At 61.0% G+C, this 13,916-nt stretch overlaps 1 protein-coding gene across 1 annotated transcript in view; it reads right to left on the bottom strand.

Annotated features, from left to right (window-relative positions):
- EFNB1 (ephrin B1) overlaps nucleotides 1–13,916 on the bottom strand; it is a 53,209-nt gene that overhangs the window by 18,087 nt on the left and 21,206 nt on the right. The window contains exon 2 of the mRNA XM_084293879.1: nucleotides 1,270–1,547. Within this exon, the coding sequence (XP_084150005.1) occupies nucleotides 1,270–1,547 (278 nt within the window). The remainder of the gene's footprint in view (nucleotides 1–1,269; nucleotides 1,548–13,916) is intronic.

Raw genomic sequence — 13,916 nt, 5'->3', positions numbered from 1 at the left:
AGATGGGGATCCCCTGCTACACGGCGCTGGGAGCAGATGAGCAGAAGGGACGTTTTGGTTAGGAGCTGCTGCAGCCCCTTTTCCACCACCCCATGCTCAAGCCCAGCCTTGGAGCTGAGCAATGTGTGCGCCACGGATCCAAGGGCGGGCTGAAACCTGACCCGCAGGAGCCCATTTGGCTGCTTCCTCAGCACCAGGCACGCTCAGATTGTGCTGCAGTGGAAAAAAAGCCGTCTCCAACACCAGACGGGGCTCACGAGGGAGCACCCAGGCTGGCAGCCTCGCGCTGCCCCACAGCCAAGCACCCCCTGCCCCTCAGCCCCGAGCTAGAGGCTGCCTGCAGGATCCTCACCGCCCCTTCCAACGGTGAAGATTTCAGGCTAAAAACACCGGGTTTAGTGACCCCAGTGCACCAGCCCACACATTTCGGTGCTTGCCCCCCACGCGGCCGGCTGACCCCTGCACCGGGCCACTTGCTGGTGAGCCCGCGGCGTGGGACAGAGAGCAGGCAGGGGACAGCAGAGCCACACCGTGCCCCTTCCCTGCTGCTCACACACGCCGAGCAGAAACAGCACGACACGGGGCAAAGCTGGCAGGGAGCTGGCAGGCAGCACCCAGCCCCAGCACCAACCCCACGGCCACGAGGGAGGATGGAGATGTCCCGGCCGGCACCCGTGGACGCACCCTGTGTGCACCATGGGCTCAGAGACAATCCAGCCTCCTTCCTCCTACAATTCCAAGTTGTACAGAGAAACAGCAGCACCCGGCCCGCGTGCTGACAGCCATTTCGACCGCAAGAAGCTCTGGGAGCATCTCTCCAGGCTGCTTCCCACGGCGGTCAGCGAGGACGGCCGAGCTGGTAGCATTCAGCACTATCGCTCCCGATCCCTGATTTTATACCAAGAGCATCCCAGCTCCGGGGCAGCCCTATGAGAGCGGCCCCACAGCACCTCCGGCCCCACAGCACCAAGCTCCAGCTGTAAAACCACTCCAGACACAAACCCACTCGGCTGCGGGCAGGTCTCACCCCCTCCAGAGGGACCACTCCCGCTCCTGGCGCTGCGCGGCGGCCAGATAAGGGCCGGGACCCCTCGGCCTGCAGCGCATTCCTCCCCTTCTCCCATCCAGCGGGAAATATTTTCCGTGCGTGTCAGCTCTGAGCAGGAGCCAAGTCCCAAAGCAGCGCCTGGCGACACTGTCCAGGCCCCCGCAGCCCCCAGCCTGCGGCGCGGGGTCCGGCCGGCGGCGAGGAAGAGCGCGGCGACTCACATGTGATGAAGTAATCCTGCTGCCGCTTGAACTCCAGGCCCATGTAGTTGGGGCTGAACTCCTGGAACTTGATGGTGAAGCGGATCTCCTGCTCGGGCCGGTTGCACGTCACCAGCACGTTGGGGTCCATGACGGTGCTGCAGGCATCGGCCTGGTCCTTCTTCACCAGGTACAGCTTGTAGTACTCGTAAGGCTTGGACGGCTCCGCCTTGGGGCAGATAATGTCCAGTTTGTCCCCGATCTCCGGGTAGATGACCAGTCCCTTCCCAGTCATGAACCTGCAAGGAGAGGAGAGGGCGAGACGTTAGCGACACTCGTGCCCGGGCGTTCCACCCCGCGCACAGCCCTGCTCCCCCACAAATTATATTTCAGCCATGAACTCAGCTGTTCTCCCCCCGCAAAACGCCTTTTTATTTGTCACCAAGTTCTCCTCCTCCTTCACCAGCACTGTGCAAAAACCCAGCACATCAGCCACCAGAACCAGGGGCTCCTCCCGAGCCCTCCCAGTATGGCACCAGCACACACCAGTGAGCAGCATGGCTGGAGAGGGAGCGGAGCCACCCCACCGCTGCCCTTCCTAGCGCAGACACCACGGCTCTGCCCATGCGCCCGTGCCCCAGGGCCAGGCAGCGAGCTTCCTGCGGGACAGCAGGTAATTAGGGACAGCAGGTAATTAGGCACGGGAGCAGCCGTCAGGACGGGGCGCGGGGAGGGATCCCTTCCACGCCCCGGTTACGGAGGAATTCCTGTCCTTACATGGCAGGGAAGGAAGCATCTCGCAGGACAACTTCTACCCACCCGGCGGTTGCCACAGCTCAACGGCGTGCCCAGGAGCGTGGGAGGACCGGGTGGAGAGGAGCGAGGAGGGAGGAAAGCTATTTGGGGCTGGAAGGCAGGGCATTGTGCAGGGAAGGGAGGGAAGGTAATGTGCTGATAATTAACATTCAGATTTCATTATTGCAGAGCAATACTCTGATTTATTTTTTTTTTTTTTTCTTTTCACGGTGAAGTAGAGGATTAGGGCAACTCGGAGGGAAGCAGCAGAGCGTCCACTTTGATGTAGGCAACACAATGCGCTCCTGATGGAAGATAACGTGGGAATGGATGTTCCTGCAGAGCTATCTATCTCCGCTGCAACTCCCTCGTGCAATTTGGGCAGAGCACGTGCTCCGACGGGCTGCACGTCCACAGCCTCCCCTGCGCTGCCAGCCCCTGCCTAGCCCCCTCCCGTGGCAGTGGGGCCGGAGCCACGGGGCTGCCTCCTCCCAGCGTCAGCTGCAGGCTGAGGCTGCAGGCAGCGGGGAGCAGGCTCAGGCGTACAGGACCAACCTGCTCCGTGGCTCCTGTGCAAGTCGCAGCAAGAAGCCAGGGAGCTGAAACCAGAGCCCGAGCAGCCCAGGCTCCAGGCCTCTCACCGTGTGAGCTCCGGCACCTTTCCACGCCGGCCGGGCTCGGAGAAGGCCAGCGGAGCCCGAGCCCACACACACCCCGGTGCCCTCGGCGAGGGTTCCCAGGCCGGGTTTGGGCTGTAGGGCAGCCAGGAGAGCCACGCATCGCCAGCACCTCTCCACAGGCGCCTTCTGTCCACGCTGCCCCCAGCCCTGGGGGGCTGCATCACGGGGTGCTGCCCGCCCCATCCCTCCTGCCCATCAGGGGAGCTCCGGCTCGGACCGAGGAGCCGAGGTTCTCCACCAGCAGCAGGAGAACTGCCATGGCAAAAGACATGGGGACAACCGGGACCATCCCAACCCCGGCACCACAGCGGCTCCAGCAGAGGTGTAAGCTTGCAGGAAGCAATTACAGCTCCTGGAACCGGGCTCCCCTGCAGCAGCCCCAAACCAGAGCAGGGACCTCAACCCCTGCGAGGCCCCGCTGCCGCCGGGAAGGTCGAGCGCAGGCGGCGCCGCTGCAGCCCCGGCTGCCGGCAGGTGAGCTACCAAGTAGGTCAGCTGGCCCCCGGCCAGCAGCGCGCTTCCAAAGCCTCACACGCGATAAAGGCTTCCCCCACCCACTGCCTGCGCCCTGATGCAATCCCCGGAGACGTTTAGTCAAAGATGCAAAGAAGCCCCTGCCCCTCCCTCCCCTTGCTCACCATCCCCACCCTCCGCGAGGCCACAGACATGCAACGCAAGTAAACACTTGCATGCTCACTCACAGGTTCCCACCCTAAGAGGCAGCTGGATCCCACATTCATTTCTCCGCAGTTGGGCTGAGTCAGACGTTTTCTGGCAAAGGGCTCCCGAGTGACTCAAATTCCCTCCTTCAGCCTCTGCCAGCTCCCTCCTGCCCCAAAGATGCCAAACAGGAAGCCACAAACGAGTCGAGCAGATGTCTCGCAACTCCCGAGTGAGAGCAGAGGGCTCCTATCCGCCTCCCATCTCCACACCAGGAGGGCCGATCACAGCCCCTGGGCCAGCGGGGCAACTGCAGCACCCACGTGCCATCCACCCGCACTCACGGCAGGTCCACTGCTTTTCAAGCACGGCAGGGCTGGAGCGATGCAGGGAGGGCAGAGGTGATAAAGGCATCGAGGGAATGAGGCTGAGAACATCCAGGCACGGTGTCCTGTTGGCATTCCCTCATCTCCCAGAACTCGGCAACGAGGCCCGCGCACGCTTTATTTGTTTTGAGGACAAAGCCATAAACCAATTTTCCTACATCGACGCTCAGCCTCAGCTTCAGCAGCACAGAGCTTCTGCCCGGGGATCAGCCTCACAAGGCTTTCCAGACTTCCTACGAGAGAATCGAGCACGAACCAGCTGCCGGCCGCAGTGGCCACGGAGCCCGGGGGCTCTCGCACGCCCCGGGGCCGCAGCAATCCCCGCAGCTCCCCGGGGAGGCCGGGCGGGATCTGCTTTGTATCTGCTTTGCATCACGGCCCACCGCCGCTCAGACACCGCGCACCCTCCGCCTGCCGCTTCCTGCCAGCAGCATTCCTGCGCGCGTGCACGTTTTGCCCTTTGTCCTTCCATTTCCCTGATTTTTTCTCCTCCATTTCCCCCTTAGTGCGCTCCCTCCCTTCTCTAGGAGCAGGGCTGTTTCCAAGCTACGAGGCTGGTCAGCATTAGCCATGACAAGAAACCCCCGAAACTGCCTTCCCGACACCTCCCTCGTTGTGCTTTGAACTTTTAGCTCCACATCATGATTTTTTCCCCCTATTTTCTTTTTTTTTCATCACAAGCCACGGCCGGTGACAGCCGTTCCAGGGAAGACTGAAAATGGCTCCCATTAGGTGAGAGCCCAGTTCTCCAGGAAAGTGCAACAGAGGAGGTGAAAAGCAACATTCATCACAAGAACCGCAGAGGGAGAGGCATCCAAACCGGCTGAGGAGTCGCCTCTGCACGTTATTACACCAAGTTTTGCATTTGAGAGATTTTACTTCATGAGGGCCCAACCGGGCTTAGCCCCTTGGCACACGGGGACTTGTCTTTACAAGGACACATCTCCAAACTCAGGCTAACTGGGAGGAATGAGCAGATTACTTTTAAATTAAAAGGGAAACTCGCTGAGCCCTGAGAGCACTCGCTGTAATTTTGGGGAGGATCTGCCGCATTCATCACACAGACAGAGCCTGATTTCCCTGCTCTAAGGTGTGGGGGGAAATCAAATTCAATTCGACCTGAACGACGAAACTGTGACTGACATCTGCATAATAAAGCACTCTGGGATGCTCTTCGAGACATGCAGTGTATTAGACAACTTAAATTAGGATACGGCAGACTGGCGAAGCACTGAGAAGGAGGATGGCTGTTGCTCTCAGCAATAACCTACTTACATCCCAGCCTCAGACGGCTCCAGCCAGCGCGAGCCAGCTCCGGGGACCCTGCAGCCACCCGCACCAGCACTGCAGGAGCGGGGATGGAGCGGGCAGCACGCAGCTGGCCAGGGCAGGCAGCCTGGCACGGCATGGCACGGCACGGCACGGCACGGCTCCTGCAAGCAGAGCAAGGCTGGCAGGGGGTGCACACAGGGGGATGCCCCAGCAGCGAGCGCGTGGTGTCCCTCTGGGGGCTAATCCTGCACCGTGCGTGCTGGCACCGGCGTTCCCCAGCCAAGCCATGGAAACTGCAAATGGGCAAGCCCAGCAGCCCATCGCTTGCTCCTGCTCCTGAAAATGCGACAGCGAGCACACCCATGCTCATCTTCAGTGGGCAGCCCTGGCCAGACGCACGCACCACCCTCCCCGACACCCCCAGCCTCCCAAAGCCCCCGGCCCTTGTGGCTCTTCCAAGCAAACCATGGCACGATGGCTTTGGGGGAGCAGTGCTGAGCTGCCCGGCCACCCCGTGCCCCCTCTCCTCTCCCGGCACCTCGCAGGGATGCTCTTGTGCCAGGGCCAAGGGGAGCACACACGGCTCCTGTCCTGCAGCGAGGTCTGCCCATGCCACCACAGATGCCAGGCACGCAGCAGAGGAAGGAAAAGCTTTGCGAGGCAGGAGAAGCCCGGGCTGCCACACATGCCAAGACGTGTCTTCCCCAAGGACCTCCCAAGTCTAAAGGCTGAAGCCGTCCAAGTCGCTACAAAACCAGAGGCAGGCACTTCAAGCCGATGCGAATCGGGAAGCGTGCTCCGCTCAGCTGGGCCTCCTTTTTATCTGGGAATCTCAAGTGCTTCATGAGATCGAGCCTCGCAGCCGCAGGAGACGGTTGAAGGACTTTGTCACCCCCGAGTGCAGCGCTGCTGTGACCGGGCAGCAGGCCACGCAGCCGACTGGAGCTCAGCTCCATCTGTACCTGCCAGCAGGCGCCTCCCCGGGGAGCACGCCGCCTGCCCACCGCAGGGCTCCTCTTCCCCACTGCCCCCCTGTGCCCCCCCCCAGGAGGAGGACCACATTTCTGCTTTGGTTCATTCGCCGTTTGTACCATCGCCGGTTAAGAGCTCAAAAAACATCCCAGCATCTTTGCTTTTGGTGTCAAAGGTGGGAAGGATTAACTGCAGCCATTCCAGTTGGAAAAAAATAAAAAAATGTTACGGTGCTGCAGGCACGTGCTGGAACGGAGCTGTTACCAGCAGGCTCACGACGGGAAGGCCCCCGGGGTGATTTGGGGGGTACCTGGAGCTGCCACCCGCAGCCCCGCCGGGTTCAGGGTCCCCGTGCCGCCGAGGAGCATCCCGGCGAGGTGGCCCCACGCACCGGCCGGCCCCGCGGCCCCGCAAATTCCTGGCCCTGCAGGTTCCTTGGGAGCTATCAGGTGGCAGCGTCCAATTTCCTCATTGTTTCGGGAGGTGTTTTCTGATGGGAAAGGTGAAAAGGGTATTTGTGAGCCTTGTAAACCGATTCCTCCGAGTTGGGTAAACAAGGGGAGCTCTGTTGGCAGCCAGCCTCCGCGAGCCGGAGATGCCTGAGCAGAGAAACCCAACCAAGGGGCTGCCCCCCCGGCCCCGGCCAGGGGCTCAGGGGTCACTGGGGGAGCCCCCAGCCCCCCTGCAGTTGGAATCCAAGGGGCAAGCCCATGGGCAAGTCCCCCCAGGGTGCAAGTCCACTGGAAGCCCGTGGCTTCCAGCCCAGGCTTTCCCAGGGCTACCCCCTCACTGTGCAGGGGCTTGGGCTCCAAAAAGCTTCGGTGGGACCCCATGGAGTGACACAGGAGTGACAAGCAGGACCCGAAGCAGTGACACAGGTGATGCGCTCCCCACCTCAAAGTGTCTGGTGTCAGGTGCAGCCACCCTGGTATCACAGAGGAGATTTAACAGGAGAGGAAGAGGACTGGGCTGATAAGGGATAATCCCTCAAAATATGCCGCTGGGCTACCTGGGGGGATTTCAGCGGCCTTTGTTTCACCGCCCAAGCGAGAGTTTACACAACACCGTGCAGCCCCAGCATCTTCCCCAAGCGAAGGAAGGGGCCTGCTGCCTCCTCCCCCTCGGATCCACACCATCCAGCCCCAGCCTGTGCCAGCATGGTGATGGGCAGGAGGGGGCATCCCTGCCACGCTCCCACCAAGGGAGGACACCTCCACCAGCAGCTGAGAAGCTCAAACCTCAGCCTCAAGGAGAAGCAGCCCCGCGGGAGGCTGGGGGGGCTCCTGCAAGACCACAAGTCACACAAGTCACACCAGCCAGCCCAGGAACAAGGGGACAAGGAGGAAAAGCACGGATGCTTGACCCGAGCAAGCTCAGGAGTCATGCTGGGCACAGCACCTCGCTCCTCCTCTCCGCACGTGCACACACTGCTGGCTTTTCTTCTTCCCATGGGCACGCACGGGCTAGCAGGCCAGGTCACGTTTGAAAGTGGACTGGCTAACGTGGTCAAAACACCACCTGCAAACCCCAGTGCTCCACAGATAGGGCATCTGGCACCTCCAGAAACACGCCAGTGGTTAGGCAGTACTTCCTTAGGGCGAACATGACTGGTAAATTGCTTGAACATGTGTTCTGTTTTGTTTTTTTTTTAAAGAATGGGTTAACACACTTTCAAGCAACCCACCTCCCAGCCCAGGCGCTCCTTGAATCTTGAGAACTACAAAACCTCTGGGCAGGCATCACGTTTCCCTGTGTCTGAAGAACAAAACGCACCTTTCACTTTATCTCCGGCTTTGCAGAAAACAGAACAACACCGAACAACAACCCCCTCGCTGGATAAGATACTCTAAAGCATTAATTCTGACATACATAGAAGATGACATATGCTAAATGCTGTTTTCTTCAAAGAAACCCAGAAATAAGCATCTTACAAGGAGGACATCTACTTTTAGCAGCCGAGGCTGCAGGAAGGCTTAGGAGGCCTGGCAGAGCGATGCACGGCGAGCAGAGGACAGCAAGCACCCATTTACAGGGGGCAGTTACTGGTACACAAGAGCTCCAGATTCGTCCAGGCTTTCAGGACTTGAAGACCACAGTAGAAGAGCATGTTTTGGAGTTGCCTTCCTTCCATTGGGTCTCCAAGAACGAAGTTAAGAGCTGCCAGAAGCGCCCAGCTGAGCGGCGTTGGGCACTCGCTGCCATTTGGCGTGCCCCAGCTCCTGCAGGTCCCCACAGCTCGCGGGAGCTGGGAAACGAGAGCAAACAGGGGAACAGCCAGCAGCTCTGAAAGCTGAAACGACCAAGTAAAAACGCTGGAAAACCCATGAAAAAATTTCTGAAAAGCATTAGTGCAGCGTACGGAATCTGGGAGAGCTGTGCAGGTGCCCAACCACAGGCTGAAGCCTTATTTTCAGCAAGCCAGATGAACCAAGGGGTCAGGAGCAAGCTCTGGGACCACCGGAGCACCTTCACACCATCCCTGCTGTGGTAGAACAGCATCCTCAGGGCAGACACAGCCCGGCCCAGTGCCCACATCCATCCCAGAGCGGCAGCACCGTGCTGGAGCACCAAGAAAATCAGGTTCCTCCCCGCCATCACCAGAGTTCATGCACTGAAGCAGGAGGGCTCTTACAGCTTTCTTTTCCAACGCCTAGTGTTATTACAGTCCGATCCCTTCCTTTTGACTCCTGTTAAATTCTCGGGAACAAAGATATCCTGTGGAAGGAAGTTAATTACAACTTGAATGAAGCAGTACCCGGCCCTCCTCTACCTCCCATCTGTGTCTGTCGCCTTCCCATTCGTGCAGTCGAGTTGCTCGTCGCTGCAAGAAAGGGTAAATAGGAGCACGCCATTCCCCATCCCCGCGCTTTCAGATCCCACTTCTTTCATGTGCTCTTCTATTATTAGTCTCCTTTAAGAAGAGCCTTCAATCTTTTTATTCCTGCTAATCTCTGTATAATTATTTCCACTGCCCTTCTGCGGACCTCTTCTATTTCTGCTGCATCCGCCCGGCGAGGGGAGCGGGGCGCGGCGATCTGGCGGCGTGCTTGTGCCTTCGGCCTCGGCGGCTCGAAGGAGGAGCTGTGCACCCCGGCACCTCTGCCTGGCTCAGTTTTGCCCATCGTTCATGCCCCCAACATGGTCCAAATGCCATCCCACACGGCCTCTGCAAGTCCTGCATCCCCCGCTGGTGAAGGCACGGCACGGCACGGCACAGCGAGCTCCTGCCCCTGCTCCAGCCACCCCAAATCCTTGGGGAGCCCCAGCCCCAAGCCGGGGGGCTCCCGGGGGCCATTTCACACCACCAGGACTTCAGCAAAGGAATCGCCCAGCAGTTTGGCCCCATCGCCACGACCAAGGAGGGCCGGCTGGTGGCTACCCCCCCGCGTTAAGTGGCCGGCTAATCTCCCCGGCCGGCTCCTTCCAGCAATTTATCCGGCTCTGTAGCAATGCGCCCCGGTCCGTAATTCTCAGGATCATTCCTAATACCTTTAATGATAAACACAATGCTGGCTCCCTGCCCGCCCCCCAGCAGAGCAGCTGAATTAACGAGGGATTCCACCTTGTTAGCGGCGTGGGGGCAGGGGGTGGCCACGTCCTGGTGCCCCCCAGCGCCCCGCTGGCCCCCAGCTGGAGGCCCCTCGCCCGCTTTCAGCATCAGCTGGGGCAGCATGAGCAGAATCCGTGCTTTTTTGACTTAAACACGAAGCCGGGGTGCCAGCAGCCCCCGGGAAGGGCAGCCCTCATCCCACAGCCCTGCCTCCTCCTCTCCACACCACCACGAGCAGCCCCCCCGCTCCCCACTCGACCCGTCCCCCTCCCAGACACACTTTAAGGCCCTTTTTTCCCCCGTTTCAGGTTTAATGAGGCCCATTCAACCCTCCCAAAGACAAAAGGCCCTTCTCGTTTCTAAACGGATTTACACGACGCATCAGTGAGGCAGAAACGGGTCGCCATGGCAACCCCCCCCCCCCCAGGCGGCTGCCATTTTGTAGCGCCGCCGCTCCCCCAAACCCCCCCGCGGTAACGGGGGGCACGCCTGGGGAAGGGGCACGGGACACAAAATCGGCCCCGGAGGGGACACCGGAGGGACACAGAAGGGAGCGGAGATGCGAGGCCCCTCGGGACCCTTCTGTGGGGGACGTGTCCCCCGGCACCACCAACCCATGGCCCTGTGACACCCCACAGCCACAGCTGGGCCGCCGAGGGGCCATAGTCCCCCCCCCAGGAGCACCATTTCCTCCCATGAACTGAAACCCACTGAAGTAAACATTTCTCCAGCATATGTAATCCCCCGCAAAGTTCTGCGCCGATGACTGATCGGGGTTTATTACCAAACCCGAGCTAAAATGTAAGCAGCGGGCCAGTAAACACCAGCTGCGAGGGGAAAAACACGAGGAGGACACCCGAGGCTCCCCAGGCGGAGGCTGTGACGGGAAGGCCGGGGGGGGAGCGCTCCTCTCCGCCACCCACGGCCATCGGGGGGGCTCAGCCCCATCCCGAGAGGCATGGGGGCCTCGCTCCAGGCTGGCCTCCACGGCCGCATCCTCGCCCGGCAGCTCCAGGGAGCGTGATTGCAAGTGGCAAGTACAAGGCGCCCAAACAAGCCGCCCGTCCACCTCAATTTGAGCGCGACGGGCGTTCCTCACGCCTCGGCAAGTGGCCGTGACAGCAGCTTTGTAAGAAACAAAACCAGCAGCTTTGGGTGCAAGGTGCGTGGTGGCCACTGAGATGCTGATCACCAAACGTGAACGGGGCTGGGGGCTGTGCTCAACTAGCAAGGGGACGAAGAGCAGAGAGCCCGTTTCCATCAGAGGAGATGCTCTTCGTCCAGGACAGCCATCCGCCAAGCAACAACACGGTCCCTCCGACATCCAGCCACGTTCCTTTTGTTATAACTGCACCAGAGGAAGCCCGGTTCAGGAGCAGCTCGCAGAGGTCACCAGGCAAAAAGGACAATTCCCACAGCCTCGGGCTCGCTCTGTCCCCCCGAGCAGGCTTCCCTACCCACGCTCAGATCTGCCTCCACTCTCCCAGTCCGCAAGCACTCGAGGCTCCAGGTCGCACCACGCTTGCCACCAGCAGTGCCAGGAGAGCAGCAGAGGGCTCCAGGGGTTTTTGGTACGAGGACGCCGCAGAAAGCAGGTCGGCCGTCCAGGCTGCAGGGTGTTGGTGCCCACAGACACCCCACCAGGCTGCATGATCCCGTCTCTTAGAGCTGGGGGGTCTTTGGGTTTTTATTGTCTCTTTGGGCTTTCCTCATCTGCATGCAGTCGCTCTTTCAGTGCAAACCGGGTGCTCTTCTGGTGCCCCCACCGGATTTCCAGCAAGGCCACGAGGCAGGATGGATGCGGCTGAGGCAGCGCTGGCCACGTGCACGCTGCTCCGAGGAGTCGCAGAGCCGCCGTTACGCCACGCAGCCGCCTCCCAGCTCCGGCCTGCACAAAGGCATCGCTCCGAAGCAGCTTATTTACAGCTCACGCCTCTAACGCCATGCTGCCTCCATGCAATGGCTGCGAGCGACGTCCCTGGCCATGGGCAAGCCATGCGTGGGCCACACGTCGTGGGGGGGATGAGGCTGAGGAGGAGGAGGAAGAGGAGGAAGGTGTGCAGCCCTCACCAGGGCCAGGCGCTGAAGTGAGCAGCCCGCCGAGGCTCCTTGCTCCCAGCTCCGCGCAGCGCTCCGTGCACCCAAGCCACCTCAACAAATGCTATTTACCCAACCCCGCGAGGAAAATTAAAAACCAGACGGTAATTGAGGCAGTTTGGAGGAGATTTAATTGGGGCCAGGCCACTCGCGCGGGCTGCTGCTGCCACCTGCAGCGCTCTCCGCGAGCGGTGGCAGCGGCTCCAGGGGGACCGCGGGCCCCGGACCCCGCTTTGGGGGGGTCGCAGGTGCTGGCAGGGCAGGACGAGGGACAGCACGCTGCCTGGGCGCCCAGCCCTGCCCTGCACGCAGAGCCACTCCTGCAAACTCCTTATTCCCCCAGGACAATAAGCGGCATTGCCCAGGAGCTGGCCAAAATACCGCCAAATAAATAAATAAATGCGGGCGGCTGCGTTTCCCTCCCTCGAGTGGCACCGTCCCGCGCCTCCCCTCAGAGAAATGAAGACAAGCCGAGCTATCTAATTAATGCTGTCAGGCCGCGGGGAGGGGGCCGGCGGCGGCGGCCCACAAAGGCGGCGTGGGGAGCGGTCTCCCTGCCTCCGCGGCCGGCATCTCCCGCGCCGCCGCCATCAATGGGGCCCCACGCTGCGCATGAGGTAAGATGCGATTCAAAGCGGGGTTTGTAAGGGGTTTTGTTTTTTAAAATGGGGGAGGGGAAGGGAACAGGGCTTGACAAGAGCTGACAGACAACTGAACAAAACCATAAGGGCCATGAATGGCAACACGGCTCTTTAATTGGCGTAGGAATGGAGAGAAAAGTGAGACAATGAGGCGCAGGCTCTGGCCGCGGGGCCCCAGCCCGGCGAGGCGCGGAGGAGCGAGCGCTCCCCTTCTGCTGCTCCCTGCAGCCCTACGCCCTCGTTTGAGCTTCGCCAGGCCTACCGAGGTCAACATCTGCATGCATCCACCCCGGGGACCAGCTCTCCGGAGGCACGCACAGGCACCCTCCCAAAAACAGAGAGGGCGAGGGGAGAGGCGAGCAGGAAGGGCAGGGCGTGCAGAGGCTCTCCTGACGTCGCCCCAGAGCGCAGCGAGACCACCTGGTCGGCGAGGGGGCTTCCTGCCCCCCGAAGAGCCCGGGCTCTTCTTGCAGGACCCCGGCCAGGAAAAACGTCCCGCAGCCAAGCCCCGCTCACCACCAGGAATTTCTAAAGCTAGAATTCCTCCGAAGCGGCACGGACCCAAAACCCAAGGCCTGGATGCTGCAGACATGAAATGATCTGCCGGAAGCAGCTCAGGTTCCCCACTCGGCTCCATTTGTTTTTCTGTTTTGCTTTGGTTTGGGGGAGGCCCAGGAACGCCCGTGCCCGTGCTCTGGCTGCAGCCCCGCTCCCGCTCCATTCATCTGGAGGCCGGGGGGAGAGGGAGAGACAGGTTAAAAGGGAACAAGGTCCGACCAGCGGGGTTCCCACTTCTTCCCTGACCCCTCCGAAATGAGACGGAGGAGATTTCGCCTCCCGGTTCCAAAGCAAAGAATTACTTTGGCATGGCACACCGCGGCGGCTGCGCGCCCACTTGGAAGGGAAGCCGGCAGCAGCGCTCCTGTGCCCAAGGAAGCCGAGAGCGAGACCTCCCCGCCAAGCCCCGCGCATTGTAATGCAGATGCGGCCCCAGAGCAGAAAGGAGGCGTGCTGCAGCCCTCCGCCCTGCAGCCCTCCGCCCGGACCCTGCTCAGGGGCTCAGCCGAGGGGACGGCACCGCTCGCTGGGTCCAAGGCCCAGCTCCAACCCTGGCACCTCCTGGAGAGCCCCTCCTGCCTGCTGAACTGCAAAGTCAGCCTCAAAAATTAAGAAGTGAAAGCAAAGACGGGAAGAGATGAAGTTACAGCTGTGGTTAGGCCCCGCGGTGCAGGGAAGCCATCATCTGCATCACCAGCACGCGGGGGCTCCAGCAGGCGCACGCTGCGCCCCGGTGACTGCTGCACCCCAAAACCTGCCCGGTCCCAGCTGTGGGAACCCCCAAAACCAGGTCAGGGCAACAACCGCCTCCCCACACACGGGTCCTGCAGGGAGAAAGCTCAGCACATCCCCACTCCGCAGACCCGATGGGTGCGGGAGGGCCCCCCAGGCGACTCAGCTCCCCGTGCCCCATGTGCCGACCCCGGTCCCTGGGCCAGCTGGGGCTCGGCTTGCCTTGGGTAAGCACCGCTGCGGTTCCAAGAGATGAATCCCGACATTAGGAACTGGGCACGGGGAGGAGAAAACCCCAGGACCGGTTACCCGCAGCGCAATTAGG

Source organism: Netta rufina (genome assembly GCF_964035555.1).
Source record: "Netta rufina genome assembly, chromosome: 12".
Classification (NCBI taxonomy): Eukaryota; Metazoa; Chordata; class Aves; order Anseriformes; family Anatidae; genus Netta; species Netta rufina.
The sequence above is the reverse complement of the archived record's forward strand: the minus strand, read 5'-3'. Positions and strand labels throughout refer to the sequence as shown.